This window comes from Labrus bergylta, chromosome 23 (assembly GCF_963930695.1).
Source record: "Labrus bergylta chromosome 23, fLabBer1.1, whole genome shotgun sequence".
Taxonomy (NCBI): Eukaryota; Metazoa; Chordata; class Actinopteri; order Labriformes; family Labridae; genus Labrus; species Labrus bergylta.
In genome coordinates this window covers 18129492-18141027 of record NC_089217.1, presented here as the reverse complement: position 1 = coordinate 18141027, position 11536 = coordinate 18129492, and the positions used below count along the sequence as shown (strand labels likewise).

Here is an 11536-nt window from a genome sequence, read left to right as displayed (position 1 = left end):
TATATGGCGTTGATGAAGACAGGTATTTGTAATCCAATCAATGATCATAATAAAAAAAAAAAATCAGTAGTAGAATGAAGCACAAACAAAATGTTCCTTTGCAACATGTTCAGGCATGTCCTCTCTGGGTTGTCATGGCAGGGCATTCTGGGAAGAGGAAATAATCACTAATCCAAATAACCTTTAGGCATCACCTTTAGTTTAATGACCTTTGAGTTTATTAGTTTGACGGGGCCCGGGGTCATGATGTCCAACACAACTGATAGATATAACGCTAATTTGCATATGTGGTCCCTCTTGGATAGGAAGCTCTTAAAACAATACACGAAAATATGATCAATGAGCGGTTGATTTGGGGACGCTGGTGGTGGTTAGGGGGACGCGCCCCATGCACAGACACTATAGTCCTTGAAGATGGCAGCCTGTTTCAAATTTGACTCTCTCTGTTTCCCAACTCCCATCTCTAGCCGCTCTTCTATCTCTACACCAAAGGCATATAAACCCCCCCAAAAAATCCCCCCAAAAAATGAAGGATGGATTTGGAAGTTCAGTTAATTAAAAAAGCCGACACCGACCTCTCCCGTGTGAGAACAAGAGGAGAGGAGAGAGGGCAAATAAGAGTAGAGATAAAAGAAGCAAGGGGCTCTGTACTTCAACAACAAGTCTGAATAACATTAAAGTGTTTCGATCCTCCCACAGTCACACAAACTGTCACCTGTTAGTCTGTGTGATAAGACTGTGACTCATAGAGGAGCATGTATGACAGCGTTTGCTGCCTCTCTCTTTGCCCTTTTGAATTTTCATTCTCAAGTTTTATCACTTTTATAACCTGCTTCATGCACACTGACCTTTTTCTTTAACTGCTCCCACAGAAACTTAGTTACGATTCACCACAAACTGCAGTGCACACATTTCACTACACATGAACATCTTCTCTGGCATTTAGTGAAGGATCCTTAAGTCATACTCACAGATGAAACCCGCCTTCACCTCTGTATTGTCACATATTCTTCATGTACTGACTAATTAAGCTCTTCCTGGGACACATCCTGGTGTCTGATTAACTGTAGGATCAGATCCCCACATTGTTATCAACTTTCCTGCACTCTTCCTGCTTTCCTTATTGTACCCTCCATGTCTTCATAACTTTAGTGAAGGTCTTTGCAGGAATAGATCACATGCAGGTCTGCATGTCTGCAGGCCTACCGAGCACCAGATTGTAGCAGCCAGCATAAGTAGCATTTGTCTGAAGCCCTTTTCAGACCAAGCTCTGCCGTCATTATCTCTCTTTACATTCATATCGATTCTGCGACAGCATAATATTGTTGTTCCAGTCTGTGATTTCACATTACATTGCAGAAGCCCGACCTGTAGGGAACCAGCGGGAGCTCCACATACACATTCACTCAGACATTGCAGACACACACAGCGCTGCTCTCTCCTGCTGGCTCCACATGTCCCGTCTTGCAGATCCCAGGACGTACATATTGCACCTTGAACGGTCAGTCTGAAAAGGGCTTCTGAGTAATGGCCATCGCAGTGGACTGATGAGTTACATTCAGGGTTTACTTCGTCTTGAGAAAAAAGGCAGATGCTATTTTATAAATGAGCGATGCACATGTATCATAAGAGTGAGTCCTATGACTTAAAAAAAACTTTGCAAGAGAGCTGGTCCCTGATTGGCTTTGAACTTCCTGACTTGTGAATACCAAACTTGATGTGTGGATGGGCCTATCATTTACAAAATAAAAACCTCCTTAAGCTCAGTTTCACCAAACATCCTTTATTATTGCATCATCTGATTAAACTGAAGGCTTAGTTTCATTCTAGTTTTGGTGCAGTAGACTTTGTTTCAGAGGTAAAATACACTTCTGTTTGCAGTTAAGAGACAGCACGCTATAAAGAGGGGAAAAGAGGTCAAAGGTTTTTTTTTTCTCAAAGGTGAGGACGGGCATTTTTAATACAGCTATGTTGGCCTTGAGCAAACAGCAACACTTGTTAGACTGCTGAAGGGGCTTTGAGTCAGTTGTTGTAGGACACTGGAGGTAGGGGCGTGTTGGGTGACTGATTTTGATTGAGGTAAACTTGATATTTTAATATGTATTTTACTAGTGCCCAGAGTAATTAAATGAACCATCTCAGAAGCCTCAAAAATGTCTCATTTGAAAAGCTGGAATCAATTACGCCTTTCCACTGAAGTTCCAACATCAAACCGTCTTCTTTGTGGATTAACAATGGAGCAGTTCTATCAGCTGGACTGCTTTATGTTTTGTTCTGAGCCGGGCAGGTCCTGACTCGTCCTGATCAGGTCGTCAGGGAGTCAGCTGAAGCTGTTTGGGTCACAACAGGCTAAAGTGACTCCCCTCCTCCTGCAAACACACCTCTCTAACATTTGAATAAGATTTGCAGAGCATCAGCTGTGATTGGCCAGCTCAAGCTTTGTGAGTCCTAAGATACCAATCTGTCAAAGAGGACGCATCTATTTTTGTTGATCAGTCCCATCAGTTGTGACTCCCAGTAAGTGCTGCACAACTTTCAACCTGATATTTACAGTTTTATGTTTAAAACATTTTTGTTTTATTGTCATAATTCCTGCTCAGCTTAGCACAACACAGATATGTGCTCCTCTGCTCGATCAATACTGAATTCATTCAAGTTTTCTTCATGACTTGATTTGAAATGCATTTAATTAGCAATAACAGTTTTAACAGTTTCCGCTCCTCAAACCTGATTCTGTACTAGTTTTTATCGTCTTTAATCACACCATGTCAAGCAACTTATAATGTAAATCTGAGCTCTTAGATATTGACATGATTTAGCAATCTTTTTTGTTCTTTTAAGCATTTCATTGACAAAAAAAAGCAGGGAATATAACTCAGGATGTACATACAATATTAAGTCAACAACTGTGTCAAATGTGTTTATAAAATGGTGTAAGAGGTTTTTGTGTGTGTGTTGTTCTGCAGACTGTCCTTAGACGTGTCCTGTAATTGTAAATTTAATGTTTTTTGTTAGTACCTGCCTTTTAGGAGTATGGATGAAATGTAGCTTTTGTGCTAATTCTGGCATATTTACATGAATGCTATTTGTTGATACGTCCATTTAATGTGCGCTGTCCTCAGAAGTACTGCTTGTCAAAGGGCAAGGCAGGCAACTGCTTGGGGCCCAGTAGGGGGGCCCCCAATGGCTGACAAACGTTAAACCACAGGATTGCCTCAAAATGTGCAAATTTTGCAACGGCAGCAGGAGACCCCTCTAAGGGGGCCCCATCTGACAACACTCACTCTCAATGCCCTGCAAAGCGTTGTACATTGATAATGTACCTTTATCAATGTAGTCCGGGTGCATCTTTCATCTCGCAGTACGATATAGCAGAATCCCCCCCCCCCACACACCACCACCACCAAATAACTGTTTGTTATTGTAGAGGTTAGTTCCTCATAAAGCAGACACAACAACACAGAAGTTATGGTGAACTGAAAGTTAAGGGACCCCCTTGTGATGAAGAACAAATATCAACAGAGAGTAATTAGACACAGTCACTTTACTGAGATGATTTGTCTGCATTGAAAAGCCCTGATTGATCTTTTAACAAATATAAAGATATGAATCCAGTCATCTCTGCTCATCCTGTTTTACTTTGATTTATTGTGTGATAGTTTGTATCCTGTCCTGTTCTGTCTGTTTGTTGTTGTGCTCGTTTGGTTCTGTTTTATCTGCATTTTAAAGTCCCATCTGGAGACGGGCTTTGCAAATGATCTTAGGCTATAAATGCTGCAGTGTTTGGGATCAGTAACTTAGTTCATACTCATGCATATACACATGAAATAAATAAATAAACAAACACTGTAGAAACCTCCAATGCTTGGATTCAAATGTGCATCCTCCTGACTTTAAGCTTTATTTTTTAGAGTAGTATATGACTTTTCATTCTAATAAAAACAGCTCTGCAGTCCTCATCAATGATCTGTTTTTGCATCATTTTATATCCTGTCTTTACACTAGGGTTTACTAATATGTCAGCATTTTGGGAATGCATAATAACAAACAGAAACAGCAGAGTTAAAACAATTGTAATTATAACCTGGGAATTAGATATATTTAGAAAAACAAGTTTTATATTTGGACAGAAACAGAAGGATGGCAAAGGCTGCTTTACTAAAAGATTAAATATATCAGGTATGAGTTGTCACATATTGGTGGTGTAGAAGCAAAATCACCCTGTTTATATCTGAGAGCTCGTCTGTATTATATTCCATCCTCAGTTTGCATGAAAATAACACCTCTTCATATTTTCATCTGTGGTTTGATGTGATTTGATTTGAAAATATCAGTTTTGTTGTAATTCACCGTGGAGTCGGCCGTCCAGCTGCTTGTTAGGCTTCACATGTGTGATGTATGGATAATGGAGAGAGAGCTGAGAGCTCGGTGATTTCAGCCCCACGCTGCAGTGAAATGGATCATCAGCCCGGGGTCCCATTCCTCAACACATTTACTCAACAGGGTCTCCACGCTGAATACCAAACACCAGACGCTGCTGCAGAGTAGCCTGGCTCTGCACAGTTGGGTTCATATTATATGTATGGAATTTTACCTGATAAGATAGATAAGGTCCAACACCTTCCACTGCATTTCCATGCACTTTATCAAATATGGACTCTGCAGGATTTGATTTGATTGGCTAGACATATGGTCAATATTTGTTCACACTATAGACCATTGTACTTGGTTATACAAAGTGAGAAATGCCTGATATGTTGAGCAAAATCATGACCATAAGGGTGGCATGAGGGCCCAACATCCTGCACTGTGCTTAACATTTGAGAACAGCAGAATTGGCAGGTCCATCATTGACTGTTTAGACAGAAACATGCCGTTATTAGCCTGCTGGAGGTCATTTCATAGGGTGTTCCTCCTCTCATGCAGGAGCTGATACCGGTCCTGCTGCCCCTGCTAGTCTCCTGGTATCTCCTCCATGGGCTTGAGACTGTGCTGGGAGAAATGGCAAACCTGTTGATGGATGGATGTGTCATTTTGGAGGAGCTGGGCTACCTGTGCAACTTAACAAGGCTGCAAGTACCGCCTCAGGCTACCAGTAGTGACGACGACACAAGCAGAACACAAAACGAGAGAAAAATCTGTCAGGAAGGATCAGATAGCGATTTTCTGTGGTGACCTTGTAAAACCATTTCCCTTTTTTAAGGGGTTGTCTTGCTTTTGCCTTTTCATTGGACCCGTTGTCACTTGTCACTATTGTTTTGATTAACAAACACTTGTGCTTCCTAAATAGACAGATTGACCCCAGAAGTTTAATTGACCCTGTATTATACTGTGACAAGCAAGAGCTACTCAGCAGGTGAGGGAATCGATTGAGATTCATATTCAGATCGATTTAACCTGTGAGTGCGTCCTTTGAGAATTTCTCCCAGCAGTTTTAACATCTGTACATTTCTTAACCTTTAAAACCTGTTTCTTTCCTCACCTCCTTCAGTTTTCCTTCTCTGAAATCCAGCTGGGCTTTCCACAGCTCTTGCCAAGTACCTTTGGCCTCTTTCAAACTGTGACTGTTACATTAAATATCAGGACTTCATGCCTGTTACCTTCTCTGTATGTGGACCTGAAACGGCTCTTGGCTGCCTATAAAATGAATTTGTTGTAGGCGTTCACTACTTGTTCTTTAGTTTCTGTTAAAAGGCTCAAGACTGTGATAAAAGGTGATTGTTGCAGCGAGGAGCAGGAGTCCAGAATCCTTCACCTCTGGTGGGAACGTAAACGCTTTCTTCTCATGTTGTCGCTGCAGTAGAAGATCTCCTGCTGAGGCCGACCCGACTTTTGATGTTGAGAATTGGAAATAAGCGCTAACAAGTGTCTTCCTCTTTCATGAGTTCATGGCTCTCCCTGTCACAACAGCAAAGGAGCATGACTCTAAAGGTACAGCTTTACTACACAGGAGATGTTAGGATGACTTCAATACACAGCTGAACTGTCAGTCATTTAAAATGTATCATCAAGTACGTTAAGACCCATGAATCAAAAGAAAACAAATAGTCAGTATGATTTTTTCTTTTTAGTGAATTAAACATATTTATTTGGTTTAGATGTTTTGCTGACATTATCTCCTGTCTACGTTACAGAAATATACAAGAGCACAAACATTTAAATATTCTATAATAAACTAAAAACACAATCTGAGAGGAAGCTCAATCCAAATAATCATGTCTGATGTTTTCTTAAATCATGAAACCAGTCATTAATAAAACAGATATAAATATGTATTTTCAAATTATCACCTATTATTATTTCAACAAAAACATTTATTATTATCTAGTCCTGTTACTATCATTATTTTCATCATAATTCTAATTCTCCTAATTTATAAAATTATTAAGGTATTAATTATTATTATTATTTAGTAAATCTATCACATGTTTCTGTACTAATGTAAAGATTTCACTGGGAGAATAAAAACCTGAATTTGTTTTCATATTGCAATGAAGATAAATGTTTCTGAACTTTACTAAAAACTATTTTTATTAGTCTACTGAAATAAAAAAATAAGTTTATTAAATAATCTTAATTGACTTCCTTGCTGACTTATTTCCTTATTTTGTTTTCATTATTTTACTTTATGCTTTAACTTGTAGCCGCGAGCGACCGCTTTGAAGCAAAGACTTCTTTAATCCTTTTTATCATTTAACTTCTTATACTTTTACCACTCCTTTTAAATTCATTCATGTTGAATCTTTATCACATCAAGTTTTAGTATTATTTTAGATTTAATTTAGTTTTTTTTCTTCTATTTACACAACTTTTATTTTACTAACTCTAGTATTTCTTCATATTTAGTAAATTGATTTAGATCTTGTTATATCTTCTCTGTCTAGGTACAGTATTTACATTTTGATTTCAGATCTTAAAAATAAAATAAAACACGTGTCCCAGGAAGTGAAGGATTGCTGCTGTGCTCGTCTGGTCCACTTCCTCTCTCAGGAGTCACACGAGAGCCGAAGACACCAGAAGAGTCCCTGAGAAATAAAGAAAAACAAGTTGTGAATATTTGTGAACACTCTGATTTGAAAGACGTTATGATGATGTAACACATTTCTCAGATGTGCAGTCACTAAATGAATCATATCTAAATATATAATATGTATAATAATCCCTCTTTAATGACTTATCTGCTAACGTACTCTACCTTTATTCTTTAAGGTGACACATTAATTAGACTCTGTTGGTTCTATCTTTTAGACTGCTGGGAGTAGCTAAACATGTTTAACACTTACAAACTATTGTTATACAGAGTTTAGTCTCCAGTCTAAGTGAAGGTTTACTTGTTGTTTGATGAAAAGTCGCCCATCATCCTCCAGTTTGTCTTGCGGTCGACCATCCTTCTCATCTGGAGGGCAGGAGGAACTCCTTTGCTTGTTGTCATAGAAACCGCTCGATGCTCTTCAAGTAGAGGATACAGAGGATGGGTCCACATCCACTCTTTAAGACGTCACAGGAATGTTCGAAACGACACCAGAAGAGTCCCTGAGGAACATAAAAACACAAGTCGTGAATATTTTTGAACACTTTGGCATGAAAACTTTTTGACTCTTATTCTCACTTTTTCTTGTTGGTGTCGAATACGAAGCAGCACTTCTCTGAATCAGGTTTCTCCGGCGGGTGTCATCCTCTGCAGAATCCCTAAAGGAGAGATAAAAAGACTTGCAGAAGCTTTGTTAGTGTTTTCATAACTAAACATCTGCAGCTACATTCAACTTTTTAGGAAACAAATGTCACCAAATTTGACCTTTTAAATAAGTTAAAATAAATATTAGGAAAGGATGATCATAAGGCTTTCTCTGTCTCATGGTGGTAACTTTCTTGCAGGTTCTTTGCAGAAGAGCCGAGTCAAGGAGTTGATGGACCTGGATCTCCAAGGGTTACATCCTCTTTTGACATATTTGTTATTATCCTTTTCTTACTTACACCTGGCTTCTTTGTCTGCTACTCATTGAGGACTTTTAGTTCACATCTCCTCTTGTGAAATAAAGAGAGAGCTGCAGACACTGTTGTAGGTCCTGGTGCTGTTCCACAGGCTGCTCATGCTAACAGGATCCTGCAGGATCCTGATAATCAGTCTCTGAGGAACATAAACCAAATCCCAAAAGGAGGGACGGGAACCAAAGGAGGACAGGCGGGTTGTGGTGGGAACTGCTGGATGAGATTAGAGGGAGGCCAGACATCTTCCAGAGTCCTCTTCCGAGTCAGACAGGCTGTCGTAGTCGGAGTCTGACAGGTGAAGACTCTGGTCCAAGTCATCGTCCGAGAGAAGCAGACTTACCTCGAGGAGTGGGAAAGAGTTCTTACCCTCACTTACCTCATCTTCATCATGAGAGAGGAGTGAAAGACTGATTTCACCCTCACTTACCTCATCTTCATCATGAGAGAGGAGTGAAAGACTGATTTCACCCTCACTTACCTCATCTTCCTCATCAGAGAAGAGCGAGGTGACCTCATCGTCCTCGTCTTCATCGTCAGAAAGGAGCTGGCAGAAGGCCTCAAGTTCCTCGTCCTCATCCTCATCTTCATCGTCAGAAAGAAGCTGGTAGAAGGCCTCAAGTTCACTTACCTCAAACACGTCATCGTCATCGTCCTCATCTTCATCGTCAGAAAGGAGCTGGTAGAAGGCCTCAAGTTCACTTACCTCAAACACGTCATCGTCCTCATCGTCAGAAAGGAGCTGGAAGATGACCTCACCTTCACTTACCTCATCCTCATCGTCCTCATCTTCATCGTCAGAAAGGAGCTGGAAGATGACCTCACCTTCACTTACCTCATCCTCATCCTCATCTTCATCGTCAGAAAGGAGCTGGTAGAAGGCCTCAAGTTCACTTACCTCAAACACGTCATCGTCCTCATCGTCAGAAAGGAGCTGGAAGATGACCTCACCTTCACTTACCTCATCCTCATCCTCATCTTCATCGTCAGAAAGGAGCTGGTAGAAGGCCTCAAGTTCACTTACCTCAAACACGTCATCGTCCTCATCGTCAGAAAGGAGCTGGAAGATGACCTCACCTTCACTTACCTCATCCTCATCCTCATCTTCATCGTCAGAAAGGAGCTGGTAGAAGGCCTCAAGTTCACTTACCTCAAACACGTCATCGTCCTCATCGTCAGAAAGGAGCTGGAAGATGACCTCACCTTCACTTACCTCATCCTCATCCTCATCTTCATCGTCAGAAAGGAGCTGGTAGAAGGCCTCAAGTTCACTTACCTCAAACACGTCATCGTCCTCATCGTCAGAAAGGAGCTGGAAGATGACCTCACCTTCACTTACCTCGTCCTCCTCGTCCTCATCTTCATCGTCAGAAAGGAGCTGGCAGAAGGCCTCAAGTTCACTTACCTTATCTCCCTCGTCCTCAGAGCTGAAGACGGGGAGGTCGTTGTCGAGGGCTCTGATCCGCTGCAGGAGATCCTCGGCACGTCCAGGGAGGTCGTCTGCGTGGAGGGAGCTGCCTAGGTGGAAAAGAAAGCACATGCAAAAGTATTTAATTTACTGTACAAATATACAAACACATACTTAATCTCCACAGTTTCAGGTTTAGATAAAGTTCTCAGATCTATGAGTGTAACGCAGAATCTGTAAGAGAGTGCTCTCCCTCATCTCTAAGAAGTTCAAGCCTGGAAATAAATAAGGCTACTTTATGGTTTTCAATCTAATATTGACTTTATTCACTTGTTCACTGGATGACCTGTATGAGGACATCCAAAAAACTAGAAATGCACAAGTATATGTCTCAGACATTGCAGCTGTGCATGAAACACCAGCGTGCACAATATGAGAAAGATGTTTATAGTATCAGCTGTAACTGACTGTTTCTGAGTCTATCTCCTGTCCTTCACATTTTACACAATGACTATGATTACAACATCTTTCGTCTGAATCCAAAATAAATCCCAAAAGCATTTTTATTTCCACCAATAGATTGTCAATGAATGAGATCTTATAACTCGCTTTCGCTTCTTCTGAAAAGCATGGACAGTATATCCAGAATTATACTGTATGCATGCTTAATGAGAAGGCTTGCTTATTTAGAAAAAATAACCTTTCTTATATACTGCCATAAATTCCGACTTAGAAATTGAGGTTAATTGCACACAAAAAATTATGTATTAGGACAGAGCAACTCTAATGGTTGAATGTAGTTAATAATTTATTTTCTCATATTAAATAATAGTTCCACATAATTCTACATCCTGTAATCATTACAGAACTATAGAATGTGTTCTCACAGTGGTTTAACATTTAACCATGAAGCTTTAAATGGTTAAATTTGGCTAACAGGAAGTCGTTCTGCTTTGTTTACATCTGCACGTTCTGACGTAAGCCCTCAAACTAATTCCACCGTCTCCATGGTGATAAAAAAAAAATCATATTTTGTGATTGTTCGAAAAAGTGGCCAGTCGCCATTTTAAAGCAAACTTTCGACGACAATTTACATCAAATGAACCCCCTCAATTTAAATTAAAATGTGTTTATATCACCACGACATTGTTAAAACATTCTCCACATTTTCCCGGGACATTTAATAGAGGGACGAAATCCAAAAAACAAGATTATCTATAAAGAAAACGTCCGTTTATTACTTTTAAAAGTGTTTCTCAGTAAGGTTTACATATCTTTTAAACTCAAACGTCATAAATATGGTAAAACTCCACTGGTTAGCGCATTTAAATGGGTTAACTACACTTTTTGTTCCATTTTGAAGAATATTATTTTAAAGTTTATACTTACTTTCGTCGTGGATGTCAGAAAGGTCAGCTCCGGTCAGCAGGTGGTCCTCACGCGCCGGCGATGTCGTCCAACGAAGAGCCATCTCTCCAGATGTTTTTCTTAAAGTGATAAAATAAATTATCCACTTGTCAGAAGTAATCCACCAAAGTAAAGTTTGTTCTCCACAAGATGTGTTAGCTTTCGCCAAAAATCAGCTTTCTCGTATTCAGGTTTTTGCACTGGGTCAACTCGTGTCAATCTCTGTCAATCTCAAATGCAAAAGGGGAAAATTACGGTGATTGACAGCTCTTATATAGGGGTACCTTGGTCTACGTCATTACGTCCCAATTACAGACGTAAGCGTGCGTGTGCGTGCGTGCAGGCATAATATCATTATACAATAATAAAAACATGAACATTTTAATATTTAATTTATATAACATCATTAAAAGATGATTTAAATGATGTTTGCAATGAGTTTCTTGATGAGCCTGATGAAGGCCACAAGCCGAAACGTGTTGTTGTAATTTATCTATATAAAAGTATAGATTTGTGTTGCTTAAACTCTCTGATGTTCAGTAAAGAGATCATTTTGAGGTTTTTAAATAAATGACTGGCCCACACAGGTGCATTGTCATCAATAAATCTATATGTGGGTAAATGGTTATAACAGCTAGTGAATTGATAAAGAAGCCTAAAAAAAGGACCACACACTTTAGTTATGGGATGGGTGTGGTCATAAAGTATTTTTTACTTTGCTACAGTTTGGCCTAA

The 11536-nt window shown here is 39.8% G+C and overlaps 1 protein-coding gene across 2 annotated transcripts; it reads right to left on the bottom strand.

Moving 5' to 3' along the window:
* Positions 1-6062: 6062 nt before the first annotated feature.
* On the bottom strand, positions 6063-11026 carry LOC109995706 (17S U2 SnRNP complex component HTATSF1-like). 2 transcript variants are annotated; one of them, XM_065951625.1, is made up of 5 exons: positions 10784-11026; positions 8468-9504; positions 7610-8416; positions 7332-7533; positions 6063-7025 (listed from the first exon to the last, which is right to left on the bottom strand). In XM_065951625.1, exons 1-3 carry the CDS (start codon positions 10863-10865, stop codon positions 8213-8215), a joined length of 1323 nt encoding a protein of 440 aa, XP_065807697.1. In that variant the 5' UTR covers positions 10866-11026; the 3' UTR covers positions 6063-7025; positions 7332-7533; positions 7610-8212. The 2 variants fall into 2 exon arrangements, with proteins under 2 accessions (XP_065807697.1, XP_065807695.1); XM_065951623.1 differs by having other exon boundaries at positions 7610-9504.
* Positions 11027-11536: the final 510 nt, after the last annotated feature.

Bases quoted from the DNA above. Each gene is read 5' to 3' on its own strand.
- LOC109995706 (XM_065951623.1), bottom strand. From the start codon at position 10,865: ATGGCTCTTCGTTGGACGACATCGCCGGCGCGTGAGGACCACCTGCTG. The intron at 9,505-10,783 runs GTAAGTATAAAC...TTTTCCACCTAG, and splicing joins TTCTGACATCCACGACGAAA to GCAGCTCCCTCCACGCAGAC.